We start from the raw sequence: 21720 nt of genomic DNA on the forward strand, positions 1-21720 counted from the left end.
CTTTCAAATGCATAGAAACTAAGATGGATCAATAGAGGGAGAGAGGGATTGAAATATAGATATACAGGTGAAAGGGTGAGAATAGTAAAATGTTGATTATAGAATCTAGTTTTCCTGTATAACTGAAAATTTTCCTGATGAAGCACTGGAAAGTGCTGTGTTTTTTTTTTTTAGTCTGGGGCGTATTTCATAAACCTCTCAGTTTCAACTTCTGCAAAACAGAGGTAATAGTATTTACTTCACAAATTTGTTGCGACGTTTAAGAAAAATTGCCATTAAAGACAAGCCTGGCATCTCCTAGTAGAGGTTCGGAGCTTTGTGAGGCTGCCTGCCTTCTCTTTCCTGCCCTCTTATTTGCCTTGTCAGTTTGGAGGCCATCATTCGTATTTTTGGATTTGGTAGCATTGCCCGTGAGCAGGTGGTCTGAAACGGTATGTAGGCAAGTTATTGGCATTCTGCAACACGATCTGTCTGTCTGCTGATTATATATTACTTAAGTGGAGAAACAACTTTATAGCAATAGTAGCAGCTCAGACTCCATGAAGGAGGAACAGCCTGCAGTGATACTTGCTCTAAAGAGAGTAACAGAAAAGAGAGAAAAAGAACAATGTGTTACAATTGTCAAATGGGTTTTAATATTCAAAAACTACAGTTATGCAGCTCACTGAAAGCTCTGATTGTGAGTGCTTATTTAGTTAACACATATTTATTGAGGGTCTACGGCATGCCTGGCACTATGCTGGGAGCTGGGGAGACAGATGAACAGATGCCCAGGACGGACATAGGCAACTGCCCCTGAGAAGCTTAAATTGTAGTAATGCTAAATTTAGTTGGATTTACAGGAACCAGTCTGTGAGCCAGCAAATATTTACTGGGTGCTCACTCTGTGCCAGGCCCTTGGACTATCACAATGAACCAGACGGACATGGTCCACAATCCCTTGGAGCTTTGCTAGCCAGCAGAAGAGGCAGACTTAATCAAATCACTGCACGTAACTCTGACAAAACTGTGACATTATAAGTGCACAAAATACTGTGAAGGAGAAGTACGGAGTTCTTCAGGAAATTTAGGCAGGAGAATGTTCCCCTTCAGCTGGGCTGAAAAGAATTTTTCTCCAAACCTTTTCTCGGGGTTAAGAGAGGAAAGAGAGCACAGAGCAGAGACAGGGAAAGCCAGTGGCCCACATCAGGTCAACGATGGAATGAAGACAGAAATAGGTGTGCCAGGAGCCATGTGGCTGGTCACATTTGTGCTCATTCCTTTTGATTTCTTGTTGATTTCTGCCTGAGGGGTTCCGGTATGGCTTGGCTATAGAAAGCAAAGTGAGAATTGTTGAATTGCTCTTTGCCATGGTAAGGCATTCTGGAATGAGGTTTATCTTCTGCCTGCTCAAAGACTGCAGTAAATACCCCAATACCATGTCCAGGGTGCCAAGAAGCTGCTGGAGACACACAGCCTGAGATCATTAAACAAAACAATTATATGACAGAACATGTCCCCCAACTGAGGTCATGGATTTCTAGCAGAGAGAAGATGGAAGCCAAGAGAGTACAGAGAGCTGATGAGAATTATGTGTCTCACAGATAAAAACTGTTGCTCCTACAATGGTAACACATCCCGGGAACAAATAAAAACCAAAACATCACTGCACAACACATTCTTTGTTGGGACAAGCTAATCTGTTGGGTTCTGAACTACACACCTCTTATTCAGAAGGGGGCTGGGCTATGCTTGGAGAACTTCCATTTTCCAGCACAAGCAGCAGACATACAACAGGTTCATAATAAATACTAGTATAATTAATACAGGTTTGTTTCCCTTTGCTACCTGATCGCGTGAAGGAATATCTAGTGAAGTATCTAGTGCTGAGAAAAGGGATGTACAAATCAGAAGTTCATTTCGAGCCGAGCAGCGTTAGGATCCAGCCAAAAGGCGGATGGTTCAGTTTCTGCCGACACAAGCACAAACTCACTTCTCGGTCCAGAGGAATGACTAGGACCGAAAGCCGTATTTCATGGCATCTTCTGAAGGTCAAAAAGGGCTGAAAGTGAAGAAAACCACGAAAATCAGAGAAGAACAAGGCTGGAAAGTTAGGAGAGCTATGAGACCACCCGGCTTCCCAGTCTCAGCTCTGCCACTGACTTGCTGTGAGTTTTGAGGCAATGCACTTAATCTCCACTTTCTATTCTGTAATATGGGTACCTGCCTAGCAAGTCTGTTTATTTGTTTGTTTTCCAAGAGAATCATTTGAGTTCATGCCCTTGGCACAATTTCCGACATAATCAGAGTTCCATACATTTTAGTTTTCACTCCTAATGATTTTTCTAAAGTGATCCCAATTTCCTAAAATTTTTCAATAAATATGATTTGCTAAATATTTTTCCTTCTCTTTCTTTTCTTAATGAAGGTACTGGGAATTGAACTGAGGACCTCATGCATGCTAAGCACACACTCTACCACTGAGCTACACCCTCCCTCCTTGATCTGCTAAGTATTTAACTGAAGGTAAAAATGTCAGAACTCCGTAAGACATTTTACATAAATATACTCACAAATCAGAAAAAAAAAAAAATCCTCCTCCTCCTGCTCTGATTTTGTTTCATATCGTGTGATCACCACACCCACACAATGGGCCATTTAGTGTGGTCTGTCTGAATTAGAAATACCCCGTCCTGCAATTAGGCTATCACAGAACCCGACAGAAGTTTCAACTCTGTCTGTTTATTCAGACAACTCTGAATAAACAAACGGGATCACGTTGCTGTAACCCCAGAGTATAAAAAGTCCAAAGAACCTGCGCCTTCTATGCTTGTGCATGTTTGGTCTCGGGCCCTGATTTGTCTGACCCGCCTTGGAGAGAGAGTATATACCACATTCAGGAAGGGCAGAATCAGGTTGGAAAAAATGAAGATGTTTCATACTTTGTTGAAGCTGCTAAGTGTCACGACTCGTGGAATAACAGTCTTGCTGAAAAATTGACACACTTTCCCTGCTGGTATGTCTTTGCATAAATTGTTCCTCCCTCTGCAAGAGTAACTAATACCATCTGTGAGTATTCCGGGCACTAACTCTCAGTTTGCGCTTAAATCTGCACGTTTCCCCCCACCCCCCTGCCTCTTTTCAAAGGTGCAGGAAGAGGAGAGCTGCCCCCGCCCAGCTAATGGCCAAACACTGTCAGAGCACGAGCTCGGAGCTCTCGTTCCCAAGCCTCGAAACCCTTTGCTTCCAACTCTGCATTTGAACGCAAAAACAATCCTCCGAGATTCGGCCCTCCCACTGCCTGTGATAGGCTGCTTGGAATAGCAACAGCCTGTGTCACCGAAAAGGGCAAAGCTTTCGGAAATAGAAACAAAGTTGGTCACAAATCACATTGGCTTTGCCCGAAGTTCCCCCCCCCCCCCACCATTCTTTAGCATGCGACCATGGGGCAAGTGACTGCTGCTGTCAGTGGGGGAAGCTGGGGTGGTTTGGTGCCGAGGGAACGGCTGTAACTTCTACGTGACCATGGTACCTGTTGAAAACGCAGAGGGCCCCAGTCTGCTGAAACCCAAGGGGCGAGCAGCGGAGACGAATGGCAGCGACAGAGCCAGCGGCGGCCGGCATCCTCCCTGGGCGAGAGGTAAAGCGAGGCAGCTGGGCTCGGGTGACCGCGAGAGAAGCCAGCTGGTCGCCTGTCTCACTCGTGTGCGTGTGTGTGTGTGTGTGTGTGTGAGAGAGAGACGCACACGTGAGAGTGCTAGGTGCCTGGAGAGAAGGGGACAGGATTTGGTGGCAGGAGTGACAAGCAGCCTTAATGTGAAGACTGAGTCCCACTACCAATAAGCCGGGTCCCACCACTAATAAGCCGGGTCCCACCAGTTGTGTTGACGTTATGATGTACAAATCTTTTTCACGTGGGGAAGACTGACCGGCAAGATAATCGCACGTGTAAACACATCCACACTGGCACACACACACATCTTCATTTACTGTAACAAATGGACAATCTGTAACAATCACGCTTTTAAAAATCAGCATTTTAAGTGGGCTTCATAAAATGATTAGTTACATAATCAATACACATAACTTTCTTTTTAAGTTCCCAGCATCTGTTTGTAATGAATTGGAGCATTATTTACAGCCTAAAATCTCTGCTTATTTGCTCCTGCTTTCTTTAAAACTGGCCTTTTGGACTGAGGTTTCCTACTTTTCCTTCCAGAGGCGAAATCTGGAAAAGTTTTAATTCATTTCAGTTATCTTCGCTAAACCACTTTGCTTTGCATCTACATTGACAATTTTCACAAACACACAGCACACTTTTAGTTGCCTTTTCCTATTCAGTTAGTTTTCAAAGGAATAGAAACTAATCATAATATGAAATGAAAATAAACACAAATAATACCTTCTTTCCCACTGCTTCCCTCTGCTCTGCTCCCCTTAATGTTATAATTCATCCCCAGGCCACGTATTGGAATTTCATGAATAATCCAAAACACTAAATGGTACAAAGGGCATTTATCTTGTACCTTGGGATGGGTCTGTATACTTATGTTTACATTGTGGGTTTGTCTGATCTTGAATTGCACCCACAATCTCTCTCACAGAGGCACTGAGTGGCACCTCCTTCAGAACTGGGAAGTTCTCCTCCTCGCCTGTTCACTCCCTGCTTAGCCTTGTCTTGCTTCCCTCCTTCTAGTCAAGAATGAATACCTGGGTCATCTTTTAAGACAGCCCAGCCCTCTCTGCAGCAGAGCTGCCCCTTTCTCTAAGTGTAACCTTTGATCCTAAGTCTGAGAGCAGACAAATGAAACAGGGGTAAAGAGAAAGAGAGGAGGAGTTCTCTGAATTCTGGCAAGATTGTGCTGGAGGGCGGGTTGAGGTGGTGATATCGACAAAAGGGTTAACTACATAGAGTCAGTGCTACTGTCACAAAGAAGATGAAAAGAAACTTTGTCCTGGAGGGGACTTCATGATAACAATTAAAAATTGACTATTTAATTTTGATATGGCTTTGAAAGCACAGCATACTCTTAATTGGTTAAATTGCACAAGTTCACAATTATCCCAAAGGAAGGTAAGATATATGTGTGCCTGTAAAGGTTGAATGTATGCACAAGATTCAATTTAAAGTGCAACAGTTTATGTTGTTGAAAAGAAATGATAAATGAATAAATCCCATAAATTATTTTTTACGTTTAATTTTAAGTGAATCTATATTATGCAGGAGAGGAAGCCTAAATCTTTTCCTAAAATCCTAAAGGAATACAGCTTTGATGTGTGCTATATGTAGTTTATATTTAGATAAATACAAACCTTTAATTATTACTTTCATAAATTTTCCTATATTGTCTTAAACATCTCTTGGTACCCAGAGGCAATTATACAGATATATGTGTATATCTTGCTCTATGGTTTTGAAAAGTTAACTTCATCTCTCCTTTTGGGATTATATTTTAGTCTGTTTTACAAAGATGTTGAAGGTTAATGAAATATTTAACAACTTCTTTACGTTTTAAACCATAGTTTCAGCCAGGAAATTCTGAATATTTAAACTGTGCTTAATAATTATCATACTATTTCTGCACTTGAAGGTAGCAAGTTTTTCTATATTCCTAGCTGGGAAAATTAAAGTACAAAGAGGAATGAGTTATGCAACCCAGGACAAGGTAATTAAATCATTTGAGATACTGAAAAATGAAACAAAACAAAACAAAAACCCTAAGCTCTCTGATTGCACCCCCTAATGTTACTGTGCGTAATGAAAAGTCTTGCAGGTCTTCCTTGGCCAACCCCTCTGAAATGGAAAGAATGCTTTGTTTTAATGACTAGAAGTTAATGAATTTAAATTCATTTTCAAGAAGCTATGACTCAAGGTGAGTGCATTTTTAGTAAATGCGTTCATAGACACGTTATAATTGAGCTGATAGGGTGGGGTTGAGCTCAGTTTAAAATCCTAGTACCTGCAGCCAACAACAGATAGGTGAGGTGGAAAACATGGCCATCTGGGACATCTCACACAAGGAGAACAGAAGTCCAGAAGATGTGCGGTTGGCCTAAGCTCACACAGTGGCTGGTGCAAAGTTGACCCTAGCAGCCTCTGGCCCAGGAGGCCCATGCCTGCTCCTCCATCTCAGGAGCTGGGTCTCCCAGGCTCTTCTAGTTTCATGATTCAAACAACTGGCTGTGGGGAGGGTTTCCTTAAGCAGCCCCATTACCCCACCAGCACTCCTTTTTCCACTCAGATCTGCCCCGTAAAGGTCAGAAACCAAGAACAATATTCACTATATGAGCGCAGGTTCTCTGCCGAACGCACTGGAACCCAGGTCACTAGAATCCAGCTTAAAGGGCTGCACCTCATCCATTCTAAGACCCTTCTAAACTCAAGATGCCACAGTCTGAGATTTAAGACGTGCACACTTCCGCTAGCCAGGTGAACATCCTAAGGCAGTTGTTCTCGAACATGTTTGAAGCTGTGAACTCCTTTTCACAAATGGAAGCTGAGGAGGTGGTCAGTAAGTCAGGTAGACGTGGCGCCTCTGTAGTGGAAAGAGGGGAGGTGGGGAAAGAAGGGCCTGGGGCCTGGCTGCTTCCCTGCTCCCTTCCCACTCCTCTGGCCCCAAGGTCATGATCCCATTAGCAAACCTCAGTTCCATCACTACTCTGGGTATGCAGGCCGTGTTTTTGAGGTTGGGGCATATTTACTGAGCTCCCACTGTGAGTCTTGGACTCCCAGGCTTAGCCTAAACTGGGCCCCCTTGAATTCAATCAGCCTGGTCTTCTCCGGCTTCCTCAGGCAGCCCAAGAGGAAGACTATCTGTAAGACAGACTGAGGAGACTTTGGGGAACAAATCTACTACCAGAAAAGAGAAGGTCAGGCCAACTAGCCTGACGTGATAACAGCTTTGGTTGTGAGACCAACAGACCAGTCACTTTGGGAAGACCTGGACCTTCGCCATTCCCATTTTCCCCGCCTGCCATATATTAAAATGTGACACCTGAAACTAATGTAATCTTGTAAGTCAACTATACTTCAATAAAATAAAGCAAAGAAAAAAATTTTTAATAAAATATATACAGCAAGTATTCAAAACATAGTGACAAAACCCATGAGAAAAATGACTGTGTTTTAAAAACATGTATATTTAACATCTTAATGGTAATTACAACAACTAAAACATGTTGTGTGTAGCTTGATATCCCCAAAGAAATGACAGGATTTATAAACATGGGAATCGATGAGAGATTCTAGACTCTTGTCTGGAAATAAGACCAGATTTAAAGACAACCATCTCTCCTTTCTCTTCAATTAGCTTATCTCTGGGGCTGTACATTTAACCTCGCTTGGAAATTATATCAAAAGTCTAAATTGGAGGCTTTTTTGTGCCAGTGGGGCCTGGGCAAACGGCTTCTCCAGGGTCTAGGAAGGGAGAAGGCGCTAAACCAACATGGTGGGAGCTGTTTCACCACCAGCCCTGGTGGTGTTTGGCTCTGACAGCAGGGCTCTCTTCCCCACACACCCCACATCACCTAGAGGTGACATTTCCACCTAGAGGACATTTCCTCTCACATTACCTGGAGAGAGCAGAGGATTGCCACTTGCCACAAACCTCCAGGCCACTACAGCAGCCGCACACATGCACTGGTGGGATCCTGTGGATGCCGGGCCTGACAGACAAGGCCAGGCCAAGGAGCCGCCAGCAGTGCCTTTGGCCTGGAGGGCCTGAAACTAACCAGCAAACATGAGCGTGCCTGGACAGATTTTACAACCAATATCTGTTTTGATAGATTAGTGCCTCTGCCCAGTTGTTAAATACTTTAAACACCACCCTTCTCTCTGGTAAGGTTGCCAGCAGAACCTGAGGCAGCTGAGTTCTTAGGAACAAGCCTGGTGGTAGCTGATAGGACCCTACTGTGGGCCCTCAGGTATGGTCTTTGTGAATTCCCAAGGGGGTACTTTTTAGGGTCTAACCTATTCTCTGAGTCCACCCTGTGGAAACTCCAGTTACGTGTATGTATCAAAGATGAGTCAGCCAATTTTAAAACACAATTCTTAATAGCCATGGATGTGTAGGATGATGGTTTTCATTCCAGAATAGTGTTCTTGAATCTGGTTTTGTAGGTAGCATCTTCTCACCAGAAGGAACTGAAGTGCTATGTCACCCCAGGGTTTAAAAAGTTCTAAACGCTCCAAAAGACCCTCCATTAGGGTGGGATTGGCTTGGGTTTTTAAGAGCTTGAAGCAACTATTTATTCAGATTGTATGAGCCAGAACTGGTTTCATAAGATTCTAAAAATGAACAGAGTCGGGGCTCCCTAGTTTAATTTTTTTTCTCAAGAACAGCCTTCCCCAAGAGGATCAGTTAGTGAAATAAGGCAGTGAAAGCCATGTAAAAGTACACAAGTCATGGTGGTGAGAAAGGGGAAAAGCTGGAATGAGCGTCTTCCCAAGGGGCTATTTGACCAAATACCAAATGAGGATAATTTCCCATCCCACCTTCCCTCAAAAAGTACCCAATCTCAGTTAAAGACACAGAACCGAAAATCCCTGCAAATATTTCCCAGCTAATTTGAGCCTAATATATTACCTTTGTAGTAAATCATAAATTCACACAGGTTTTTTTCCCTATTTTATTTTGTTTTGTTTTGGCTCCGTGGCATCACTTTTCTTCCTGTGTCGTGGCCCACGCATTTACGCAGGTGCCAAATGGCTATGCCTCCATGATATATTCATTTTTCTATACAATTTAGGTAGAAGTAATAAGATTAATAATTTATCACATTGTTCTCATTTTAGGAGCTTTTATTATTTTTTGAACAATGACTCACTTTATACCGAAATACCAGGGAGAAAAACACAGTCACTTCTTTGACTTACAGGAGTAAATCCAATGTTACCTAACTTCAAGCTATTAAATTGTGCTTCCCTTGGAAGTAATCATTTCTCCAGAATATTCACGGTGGAGGTCTGCCTGACATCGGCAAGTGCTGGGGCTGTTAGTTCCATCGTGTTATTTCATCCCAACTGTGTCATTCCTGAATGCACCTGTCTCCACACTTTGTAGAAGCTGGAGTCGGGAGCCATGTGCAATGCTAATTTAAAAATGGCATCTCAGCCTCAGATGTGCAAGGCTTTTTAAGAAGAAAGGGAAGAAGTTGTAATTAGCATCAGTTTGTATCGTGAGAGAATATCTCCACGCTAATGAATGTTTCATTTCTATTGGGACACAAAACTGTGGAAAGTCCAAGGCAAAAAAAATCACAGGAAGGATTTTTCATGATGTAAGCCCTATTATGTAGGTATTGCCGAAAACCAAGGAATACAAGAATTTATGAAAAGGCCTAGTTGCTATGTTGGAAACAAGGTATCATTTTACTTCCTTTGCTATCAGTAAGAGACTGTTTCAAAGTTTTACCTTCATATTATGGAGATTTTACCCCATGGGTTCAGACTAAACAAATCTTTGTTGAATGACTATTGAGGGCAATCCAATGAGGTAGTGTTGCCCCCAGTTCACAGATAAGGAAATTGAGGCTAAGACAGCAACAGCTAACATTTACCAAGCACTTACTAGCATACACCAGCCACTTTTCTATCTCACCTATTCTCATAACAACTTTATGAAGTTATGTAGTATTATTATCTATATTTTAGGAATGAGGGCCAAGAGAAACAGAAAGATTAAGGGACATGTCAGGGCCTAGCTGGTAATTAACTAGGTGCTCTGGTTCCAGACTGTACCTTCAGCATTAAGCCCAGGCACCTCCAGGAGAGAAGCAAAGTGACTTGCTCCAGGTAGCACAGATAATAGCACAGACATCGGAACCTCAGTATCCTAGATCCAAGCCAAGGTTTTGCCGACTTGACAAATAACACCATCCAGTACTGATGTCTCTACTTCCTGCTCTGTCCCGTGATCTGATCTGTGGATTTGGGTACCCATTATACTCATTTCAGAACTAATTGCATTCTGTTTTAGCTAGTTCCCTAATTTTGCACCTAACGTGTCTCTTCCTGTAAGATTTTAAGTTCCTGGATAAAATATTTATTCTTGTACCTATCAAAGCTCTGAGCCAACTACAAGTATTTGGAAAGTACTGTGCATCTCCTAAGAGGTAGGAGCTATGCCTTTTCCTCTGTTCTTCCTTCTGGGATCATGTGCACGTACGTGGCACAAGTCCCGCCATCTTGTGCTGTCACATCCAGATGGAACCTAGGAAATGCCTCAACACAGTGCTCGGAATGACCACCATGCTAATTGCATTGTCCATCCAGATGAACCTGTCTGCCATCTGTGTCCAAGACAGTGCTGCCACAGAGTGCATGCTTAGTTGTTAAATCTGTGAATGAGTAAAGAAGTATTTGTTGAGCTGAACTAAAGTAAGCATTTTAATTCAGCAATACTTACTGACTACCTACTGTGGGAAAGGCACAGATACATGTGGATAAAAAGTATGGTGGGCTGCCGGATACTTCAGGATTACAAAAAAAGAAAAGATGTCTAAGACATTATCTGGGTCCATAGGTTCTAACCAACTCATCAGAAAGCTAAGAATCTAAATAACAAGACAATCATTTAGCAAATGTTGAGCATCTGCTAGGACTCAGACACGATGCTAGACCCTGGGTCCAATGGTGAACCAGAGACATCCAAGCAATGCAAAGGATTATTACCAATGGGTGATGAGAGAGAAGAGATCAGGACATCTACAATGAAGGAGGTGGCCAGACACGTAACACGATGGTAGTGCACAGGGGGCAGCTCAGCCAGTTTTTGAAGGATCCTGGAAGACAACACGGCTGAACTGAGTCAAGAAAGTATCACCGAGGCCAATAGCTTTACAGAGAGCATTCTAAGTAGAGAAAATAGCTTGTATACAAGTTTGGAGAGGAAAGAATGGCACATTCAGGGAAGTGCAAATATTTTTGTATGATGAAACCACAGAGTTCAAAATGGGAGAAAGAAGATTACAAAAGAATCTGAAGATGTAAGATGGAAGGGGCCATGTTATGAAATTTTGGTGTCATAAGTACCATGAGAGGAGGAACTCTTAGGAAGAGAGTATATTAGTTTACAGAAATCAAGAAAAGTTTCTGAAAGTGATGGTAGTGGTGACAGAACTAGGTGGGGGAAAACCCCACCTGCATGGCTCTTAATCCTCCAGTGCTATGGGGTCACCCTTCTTTTAATATTTAAACAAAAATAGCTCCAGACCTCATAAAGTTAAATCCACGTGCCTCCTTGCTCCCCACCCTTGTGCCCATCCTCAAACACATGCAGTACACCTTAGGAGTCTTACGGTTTCTGATTATTTGCACTAACTTCCCGTTTCCCCTGGATTCTTGCCCTTTAGTTTCTGCAGCTGGTCTTTTCTCTTATCCCTGCTCCAATCCATGAGTGGATTTCAGCCCATTTTCCTTCACATACTCAAATCCTTCATATACATTCATACAAGTTCTTTGTAGACTCTTACTGATGATTCTGAAGAGGGCTACAGTGCAATTAAATATTAGGTGGACTCATTCATAAAATTCTCCTGTCAAATCCACCATAGGGAATTTCTGGTACACTAATTTTTCTAAAATCTACTGGCCTCTTGTCCTATTGTCCCCTTACGCTCGCTCCCCATCACCATCCCTTATAACCTCTCTTGACCTTTTCTTTCATTTCTATTTCTGGGTTCTTAGTGATTATTTATTCATTTATTAATTTAGCTATTCTCTTTTTTTTTTTTTTGGTAGGGGTGTTAGGTTTGTTTGTTTGTTTGTTTGTTTGTTTACTTATATGGAGGTACTGGGGATTGAACCCAGGACCTCGTGCATGCTAAGCACATACTCTACCACTGAGATATACTCTCCATTCTTTCTTGATTTCTCTCTCTCTTTCCCTCTCTCTCTTTCTCTCTCTCTCTTTCTCTCTCTCTCTCTCTCTCTCTCTCTCTCACACACACACACACACACACACCCCTCAGAATCAGACCTCTCATTTTTTCACCTTTTCTCCCTGTCTGCTGCCTCTCCCATAGCCCACCTATATGTTTTCGACATGCTCCCAAGGACTTCTCCCTTAACCCTGAGATGACCATCTCAAGTATTTATTTTTAGTAAATAAAGGGCTCTTCCTAAGAGCTTTATAAAATCCACAGGCTTTACAATAGTATTTGTTTTCTCTCCCCCTTTAATTTCCTTAATTAAAACATTTTAAAGGCACTAAGGGTGATTCTCAACCTTTTTGGAGTACTGGACTACTTTTTAAACAGAAAATCAACTTCAAATCCTCATGTAGTTGTCTTTTCAGTTGTATGTTTATTGATTAGAAAATAGAGAGTGACAGAAAGCCATTCTGCATTCACTAGCTCTTTGAATTAAAAACATTTTTCATCACATCTACGTATGTACAAACTCTTGATGTACAGATATGTATGTTGCTATTTTTTCCAACATTCAATAATCATTGATGGGATGAGGATCCTTTTTAAAGATTTTGTCAGTTTTCAAATGCCCATTGCTCACCGCAACCCATGCACATCGAGAACCTGCATCCTGGACACATCAGACGTCTCTAGGTAAAACTGCTGTTGGTTTATTTTCTAGATCCCCCCACCCCTTAACTGTCTATTGAAAACCACCTTGAATAGATGGAAAGAGATGCAAAATTACAGCAGCACTAAAGCCAGAAAAATTCATCAATTAATAAGAACTTAACCCTAAATAAAATACAAATGTGGGCCTCATGAACAAACTAAGGCAGTAATATTTTAGCTTGCCACAAACTCTCACTGAGCATCCCTAATAAGAGAATTTTCGTCAGTCAAAGGATGACATCTCCGCAGACCCCCTGCCCCCGGAGCTGCTTTTGCAGAGGGTCAGATGGTTTTGCTCCATAGTCCAATTCTTCCCACCCTGTCCTGTTACCATTATTTCTCTCTCTACATCTCTTAGGAACAACGGTTTCCAGGATTTCAGCAACTCTGGCCTAGACAGGAGAGACTGGCTCGTTGCATTCTAGAATATGAAATCAGTGTTAAGATGCGACAGAGCCCAGAAGAGCCACTGGAATTGTGCATTCTAAAAGTTGTTGTTTTGCAAGTACTGTTTTTGACAAATAAAGAACTACAGACTGCTTTACACAATGCAGGGATGATACCCTTTGTTCACAGTCAGGGGAGCAAAAAGTGGAAGCAAAAAAATTCCTTTCCCAGTTCAGTGGGGCCACACCAGAAAAATAACGTCCAGATAGCAGAAATTTGGCTACCAGATGTGCACATCAGTTGCTCCACTGGGTCCAACTAAGAGTTTCCAACAGCAACTGGGTGGCTAGAATAAGGTGTGTCAGACACTGAAAACCCAACAGCTGTCCCAGATCCCTTCTAATTGTTTCCCCTTTTCTTCTGGGGATCTAGAAGAGTCAGATCTTCACTTTTGTCTCTCTTGCAGCCAAGTTTGACTATGGAATTCACTGGTCCTAGACAATGAGACTTAGGGTAAGGCTTAATAGGGGAGGGAAAAAAGTCTTCCTCCGTCTTTTTAGGGCTTGTGGCTGACTCTGAAAATTCAACTGACAAAGACAGATGAACAGAAAAGCATCCATGTTTATTTAATATGTTTTACATGGCATGGAAGCCTTCATCAGGAAATAAAGACCCAAAGAAGTGATTAAACCTGAGTATTTTTATGCTAGATTCAATGAAGAGTGGACAGTCCTGTAAAATATGAGAGGTCAAGGAGTACGAGGTAAGAGTAGTTAACTAGGGGAAACTTAGCAAGGCTGTTTTTCCAAATTCTTCTTGGTGTCCCTTTGTCTTTGGAGATAAGGATGCTCTTCTCCTGGACATAATGGAGAGCACCTCTCATGTGAGGGTTTTACCACCTGCTTTGGGGGAAAAGGCAGAGAGAAGGCCAGAAGAATCTTCCTGCTTTTAGCATTTTCTCAAATTCCTTAAGCTTAAAATATTCAATATGTCAAATTGTTGTATTTTGGGGTAGCATGTCTTGAACCTACCGTCTTCCAAGGTGCTTCTGGAAAGTTCCCTCCCTGATAAAATTAAAGAGGCATATGAGGATAAGCCCTTACCCTAAGCCTTCTTCCACTGTCTCCTGCTTTTGAATCTGGTTGTGAGAGCATCTAATGCCTGGAGCTATGACAGCCACCTTGCACATATGGTGACAAACTGGGGACAAAAGCCAACCCTCTGGGGAAGCAGGAACAGAAGGATGGATAAAAGTGTGAATCCTCCGAGACACCAAACACAACTTGATCTTCTCACTAATTAAACAATAACTGCCCTTTTTATCAGGTCTTTGATTTCTTGCAGTCAAAAATATCATAAATAAAAATATATAACTAGAAAAGAAAACTGGGGGCCAGGGAAAGAGAGGGCAGCAACCTGGTTATTGGCAAGTACATTTTAAATGCAAAAGCAAAGCATGCATTTTAAGATTTATTTTTATGGGAAACAAATACATTTTGGAAAGCAACTGATTTCTGTTCTCTATCATTTTTTTAAGTGGACTCTGTGAAAATAGAGGTCCAGAACAACATCTGGTGGTAAGAGTAATCTGAGGTGAAGATGGAGCCAGCTAAGATTGGAGATGCAAGTAGACCTAGTATGAGACGTGTAAGGTTTGAGGAGACTAAAACCGCAAGAGCAGAATTATTTTCTGAAATATCCGATGTGGAAGATAAGTAAGAAAGCTATTCTGGGATGCACATAAAAAGGGCAAGAAGACAGAGATGGGAAGGAAATGAATGTGTATGTATATATAAAACTAATATATACATAACTATTCCAAAGCAAATGAGGAGGGAAACAATCCCAAAATACTAGAGGAAATCTTTTCTGAGTAGAAGAATTCAACCAGCAGCAAAACAATGTAGAAGAAACAGATACCCAGACATGTCCTGGTGAAAGTTTCAAATTGAAGAAAAGACAAAAGAGAGGAAGGAAAGAAAGAAAAGAATGGAAGTTCTACAAGTGATCAGGCAGAAGAGGAGTGTTAACAACAGAGCAAAACTCGGGGAAGTGCTCGCACGCAAATGAAAACAGTGCCCCCTCTTGTACCTCGCCAGCCAACAGAATTTGGAGAAGATTCATTTCAGGAAAGCGTGTCTGTGAAAGTGCTACTAAATCAAACCTGGGTTTGGAAAAATGAAAAAGAAGGCAAAGTTCCTATCTTTTTGTCCTAGAAAGTTCAAACAATAGTAGGTCTAGAGGGAGGCCAAATTTTCTGTCAGTCTGAGTTTCACTGCATGTGAAAGAGAGGATTGGGGTGCAGGGGAGAGGTGAGGGGAGAGTGGCTAGATAAAGACTAGTGCCCAATATTTACCATCACAGGGAGCACCACACATGGACCAGGGGCAAGACGCGGCAGCGTCTGGGACCTGGAAACACCACACCACAACACCGCACTCTCCATGCAAGGGAATTTTCTGATTAAGCCAGTGCTTTCCTTCTTGTGGCATCCAGTAGCCTCTGCTGAGCTCTGGGGTTGGGCCTTGTGTGGGCCCCTGATACAGACACTCCTGCTCTCAAGGGGCTCCCAGACTAAGGCAGGAGACAGATTAATGCAGGATGTTGTGAGGCCCTGGACGCAAAGGCAGGAGCAAGAAGAGAGATGAATGCTCACCAAAGAAAGGGTGTCTGGACGGTTTTGTAGAGGAGGTGATATTTAAGCTGGATTTCAGAGATGGATGCGTTTCCCTAAGCTGTGAAGGAAAGAGGCCAGACGTGCTATGAGGGGGAACAGCATAGAGAGAAGCCCAAGTCTGGGAAAGTGCAGGCATTTTTCAGAAACAGCCAGTGGTGCAGACGGGCTGGAGAATTGGCACCTGAATTCTGTTGTCCTCAGAAAGGAGACTGCTAAACATGGGGTCTCAGTGACTAAAGAACAAGTCCATGCACAGGGTTGATGTTAAAATATAAATATAGGGGTGACAATGAAACACTTTAGAGTCCCTGCAATGGTGCTATATTAACTGGCTAATAATAGTGCTGAAAGCTCTATAGAAATGTTACCAAACCAAACTTGGGTCTGCTCGCCCGCAGGCAGTCAAGCCAATGTACCGAGACCGGACTGTGGTGAAGGGAAGTGTAGCGTTCATCGTAAGGCATCAAGCAAGGAGTCCAGGGCAGCAAGTGCTCAAAACGCCCATACTCCCTGATGGGTTTCAGCAAAAACCTGTAAAGGCCAGGAGGAAGGGGGTGGGGGTGGTGTGGGTAACAGGGTATGTGATCAGCTCATGCACAATTTTCTGATTAGTTGATATTGAGGTAACAGGGTGGCTAACATTATCGATCCTTAGGTGCCAGGAGGTCTGGGGGCTGTGTGCTTATGGTCATCAAGTAGCTAATTTCTTCCATTTGGTGGGGGTTTAACATCTGTAAAACAACTCAGGAAATGTGCATCAGATACTATCATGCAGGTACTTCAGAGAGGAACTAAAGGAGAAGATATAGGGGGAGGGGGTCTGTCCTGGGATGGCCCCATAGTGTCCTGCTCGGTGACGGAAATGCTAGTAGCATGCTGTTCAGATGCTAAGCATTTATGTAAATATAAAGTTCCATATGCTAACCCTTAAATAATACTAGTTATTAATCTTTGTTGACAAACTGTGGGGAGGAGAGGACTGAGGACCAAGGATTGGTATTTGCAGTGCTGTTATCATTCATTCATTTATTCATTCACTCAACAAACATTTATTGAGTAGTGAACTTGTGCCAAAGACTAGAGATATGAATACAGATATAAGGAATGCAGGGTTCTTGCCTTCAAAGTTGTTGCTGAAAGATGACTTCTGTACCCTGCTTACCAAATTGAGACTCGAGTTCAGAGTTTTGGATGAAGTAGAAAAGGCAGCTTCATTTCTTTGCCAGGCAAAGGAGGTCACAGTGGGCTAATGCCTCTAAGACTGTGAGCCTACTGGGGAGAAAAGGCAAGGGGTTTAATAGTAAAAGTTCAAGAGTTCAACGAGCAGAGCTGGTTTCCATAGAGATTGCATACAGGGTAACAAATTACTGCAGTTTTTCTTATTTTTGCAGATGCAGTGGTCCCTTTCCTCTGCTGGATATGAAGTTCACCTCTGGCTTTGGGACCCTCTTTATATTCTAGTACCTAGAACAAAGGATGCATGGGAAGGGGCTCTGTGGAAAAGAGCTCTAAAGAAAAACTTGTGGAGTTTAAATTCAGGCTGATAATTGCTTTTAGCCTTTTAAGCAGGTTGAAGCCTAGGACCACCTGGAACAACAGGATACAAGGAAACCACCAAGGGCCAAAAACAACTCACCTCATGCAGCACCTCAAGGGCTTTGGGCAGACCACCCAAGCCTCCCTCCTCTGCAGCCTAACCCTGGTCAGCAAAAGCATGGGAAAAACCCTTTAAACCATCATTCAGTTAAGCCGTGACAAACACCATTACAGATATCAAATGGTCACCGATGACAATAGAGTCCTGCTTGGTTACAAAGTCTCTTAGTGGAAGAGGGGAAGATAATCAAATGCCTTCATATATCTGAAAACACACATTCTGTGCCCAGCGCAAGAGAGGGTCTGGGGGTGGGGCAGCAGAAGGTGGCAGAGTAGGGTGGTCGTCATGGGAGAGGCGGCTCATGAGATGACTCTTGAATGATGGGTTGGGATTAAAAGTATTCAGGGAGAAGGAGCAGAGAAAGGGGAGGGCGCAAATGCCAAGCCATTCAGGGGCCACTGCTACAAATTTTTCTTGAGCAAAACATAAAGTAGGGGGTCTTTTAAATGTGTGAAGCCTTCACAGTTGGTCAAGCTGTATAATGACCTGGCTGCCTGCCAAAAAAACCTGGGCGTGCACGCTTTCCAGTTTGCTGTAGGATTCAGTCTGTTGGTAAGTGTTTACTGTGTGTCCATTATGTGCATATGCTATGATAGGCATATGGGAAAGAAAGCAAAGAAGGAAGCGGCCAGAAACTCAAATATTGTGAAAAATGGAGTGTTTTGCATGAGTGCCAATTAAAGTTGTGGTTTCATCTGAGTCACCGTGAGCAGCAGACAATGCAGCTATTGTGGTGAAAGCGGCTGCAGCCTCAGAGCTTGTGGGGGTTGCCTGTCCTTTGTGCCTTCTGTGTGGGTCTCAGTGCTCATTTGCATAAAGCCTCCTGGTTGTGATCACATCTTCAATAGGAACAGTTTTCCTTTATTATCTTATTAAGGAATCCTCATTGCATCAAAAGGAACACAGCTGGTCTAGCCAGGCAGCAAGACCTGGAGTGTGGGTGTGACCCAATAGCCTGTGGGTACCACTTGCAAATTTCCAGACAGTTTCTACTTCTGTGATGTCCACAAAAGGCTGAGAATTCCCTGTGACACTTTGGGAGAACACAGGGATGTAAAAGGAAGAGCCCTTGTGAAGCAAGGTCAGGAACAAAATGGCCAGGAATGCTAAACTTCACCATGAACCTTAAGTACAGGCTGAACTCAGGGCTGTGTGTTTTTTGAAAAGGCTCTAATTATGATTCCTCACCCGACTCTCTCCTTTAGCACTGACTTCTCCTCAGTCCACCCAGCTGCCCCAGACTCCGACATTTGTGTTTAGGCAAACATCTCTTTTTCCTCTTGTTTTCCGTTAGATTTTTTGGAAAAGTTATCTCTGCTTTCTGGCATTAACATCTTGCTTCTATCATCATTAACTAAAAAGTAGACACAGAAAAGAAAAAAAAGAAAAACACCAAACCCTTGGGGTAAGTCCTAAGATGTAACAGTCTTACAATCTCGGATGCTTTAGGGACTAGACTTCATAATGAATTAGAATTCCAAATCCTGAATGAGCAACTTGAGAACTGCAATGGAATTTCAGCAGTAATAAGCAGCCATTGTGACATGAGTGGGGAAGCTAGTTAGGGGCACTAGCCTTTAAAGTATATAATGGGGAAGCTATACCTTTCAAATAAAATTCAGAAAATGAAGATCTTAACTTAATTATGTAGCATATAGCCTATGTTGGCACCCTCCTTTCTCCCTTGTACGAATAAGGTCACAGAATATCCTGCAATTTTTTAAGCTTTTGAAGACAACTTGCCTAGATGGTTGGATGGATAGATAGATAGATAATGCTGTGATATATAGTTTTTTAACTTGTAATTTTATAAAAGGAAATTTTTTATCAATTCATATGGAAACAATTTTGTTATATCTCTAGAGAATTATACTCAGTGCTAGCTGCTGGATCTCAAGAGGGATATTGACAAACCAGGGTGGTTTCCAGACCCTTTGCACACATCCTGGTCTGTCAGTGTCCTGTGAACGCTGACTAAAAGGACTAAGCATATGAAGCTAAGCCCAGAAAGCAGAAGAAAAAGCTGAGTCTCTCTTCTGTCTGGAGATATTTCCCCCAGACCACAAGCAGTTGGCTTTGGGACTTGCTTCACCCATTACCCCTTCTCCTCCTTATCCCACCACCTCAGACTCTCTCTAAAGTAGGATAATAGAGCATCAAAGGAAGGAACTCTTGTATCTCAAGGGGTCTTCTTTTTGTAGGGAAGCACTATTTCCCATCTAACAAAAGGGGGAAACTAAGAAGGGGAAGGAGAAGGACAAGGTGCAAAGACCGTCTTATGCTTCTCACGCAGCTTTGGCACCTCTTCCCCCATGTCCTTGACTCCTTATCCCCATGCTGCCCGCTGTCCCTCTAAATCTGCTTCTGGGGTGCCTCATTCAGCCTGCCTCCACAATCACTTATTTCTCCAATCCAAATATTGGAGACCAGTTGCCAAAGCACACACCCTAATCAACACATCAAACAGATAAACAATGACAAGAAGAGCTACAAAACAATATTCTATCCAAATGTGAAAATTTGACCCAGTTCTCTTTGTGGTAGAAGCATTTGTTGTTGAGGATTTTAAGATCACCTGGGGAAAAAAGAATATGTGGAAATTGAGGGTGTGAGAGTACTTTAAAAGTCATTTTGCAAGTGAAAATTAAAACAGTGTATAATAAATAATAGAAAATAGAGATATCACCAGAATGTTCAGTTTCCTGGCAGGCAAGAACCACATGTTTTGTTTCATTGTGATACATGTATAGCGAGATATACAGAGATATCTCCTAGTACCTAGGAAAATGCCTGCTGTGTAATGGTGTTAAATATTTGTCTTGTGATTAGCTGCATAAATTGCTGATTTAATTTCAGTTTAATGGCTTGTGTTCACAATGCTCAAACATCAGCTTTATTTTGTTGTGGATTATTGCATTTTTATTTGCTCCTCCATCTAAATATTCGGTGCTTTAAAATTTTTCTCTTTCTTTTCCTTCCTTCCTTCCTTCCTTTCCTTCCTTCCTTCCTTTTCTTTCTTTCTCTTTCTTTCTTTCTTTCTTTCTCTCTTTCTTTCTTTCTTTCTTTCTTTCTTTCTTTCTCTCTCTCTTTCTTTCTTTCTTTCTTTCTTTCTTTCTTTCTTTCTTTCTTTCTTTCTTTCTTTCTTTCTTTCTTTCTTCTTTCCTTTCTTTCCTTTCTTTTCTTTCTTTCTATTGAGTTATAGTTGATTAACCAATGTTGTGTTAATATCTGCTGTACAGCACAGTGATTCAGGTATATATGTATATGTATGTGGGCTCTGACCCACTTCCTTACCATCCACTGCCAGCTCATGAGCAAGTCTCATCATTTTAACTTCCAAATTAACACATTTTGGGGTTTGTTTTAATTTGTTTTGGGGGGTAAAGGGTATAATTGGGTTAATTAATTAATTAGTTAATTATTTTATTATTTTAATGGAAGTACTAAGGATTGAACCCAGGACCTCATGCATGCCAAGCACACACTCTACCACTGAGCTATTCCCTCCCCACCAATTAAATCTTGAATCTGTCTGCTCGTCACCAGTTCCACTCCTTACACCCAAGTCTAATCTAGCTCCATCTCTTGTCAAGACTAAGGTGACAAACTATTCCCTGCTACCAGTCTTGCCCCTCAAAGGACTAGTCTCTCCCCAGCAGCAAGAAACTCGGAGTGTCTTCCCTCTTACTGGCCAGTGGGCATTGACCCCACTGTACTGTGAATGCAGTAAAAAGTTGTCACTGTGACTGGCCAGGCCAGGTCCTGCATGAAGTGCCCCCTCTGTGCCTACCCATGTACCCTGATGCCCTCTCCCACCTCCCTCTCCACGCTCCTGCTGTGCCCCACACGTGGCTTGGCACCTGACAGTTCCTGAAACACGGCGAGAGCTTCCCTGAGCTCAGGCCCTGGAAACTACTGCATCCTCTGCCCATGATACTCTTCCCTCTACTTTTTATTTCTTTTAGCCTCTGTTTTGACAAGTTACAAATATGCAACAAGCACTTGGGTACCTACCACTGAAAATTGATGACTGTTAACATTTTGCCATTTTCCTTCAGATTTTAACCTGGAAAGACTGGAACAATATGAAGTCCCTCTTGTTCTTCCCCATGTCAAATGCCCCTTCCTCCTCACTCAGAGTGAGTCATGGGTATTGACTGGTCCCGGCTCTGCACCCACTCCTCCCTCCTTTCTGACACAGCCCAGCCTCCCCCAACACGCTCACATGTTTCAGCAAAAGTCAATGGTAACCTGATTGTGGCCAAGTGTTACCGAGTCCAAACTCATTCGGCTTGCCTCAGCACAAGCCAAGAAATCAGGAGATGAAGGGTTGAGGCAAGGAATAATGACTTTATATGGAAAGCCAGCAGACCGAGAAGACAGGGGACTAACATCTTGGAGAACCATCTTACCCAAGTCAGAATTCAAGCTCCTTTTA

General features: G+C 42.5%; 1 protein-coding gene across 4 annotated transcripts in view; it reads left to right on the forward strand.

Moving 5' to 3' along the window:
• The first annotated feature begins 3275 nt into the window (after positions 1 to 3275).
• Positions 3276 to 21720, forward strand: part of SLC2A12 (solute carrier family 2 member 12) — a 55311-nt gene continuing 36866 nt past the window's right edge. For all 4 annotated transcript variants that reach the window (XM_031456367.2, XM_010988699.3, XM_064486673.1 and 1 more), the window contains exon 1: positions 3276 to 3619. In XM_031456367.2, the coding sequence (XP_031312227.1) occupies positions 3505 to 3619 (115 nt within the window). In that variant the 5' untranslated portion in view covers positions 3276 to 3504. The remainder of the gene's footprint in view (positions 3620 to 21720) is intronic.

This window comes from Camelus dromedarius, chromosome 6 (genome assembly GCF_036321535.1).
Source record: "Camelus dromedarius isolate mCamDro1 chromosome 6, mCamDro1.pat, whole genome shotgun sequence".
Taxonomy (NCBI): Eukaryota; Metazoa; Chordata; class Mammalia; order Artiodactyla; family Camelidae; genus Camelus; species Camelus dromedarius.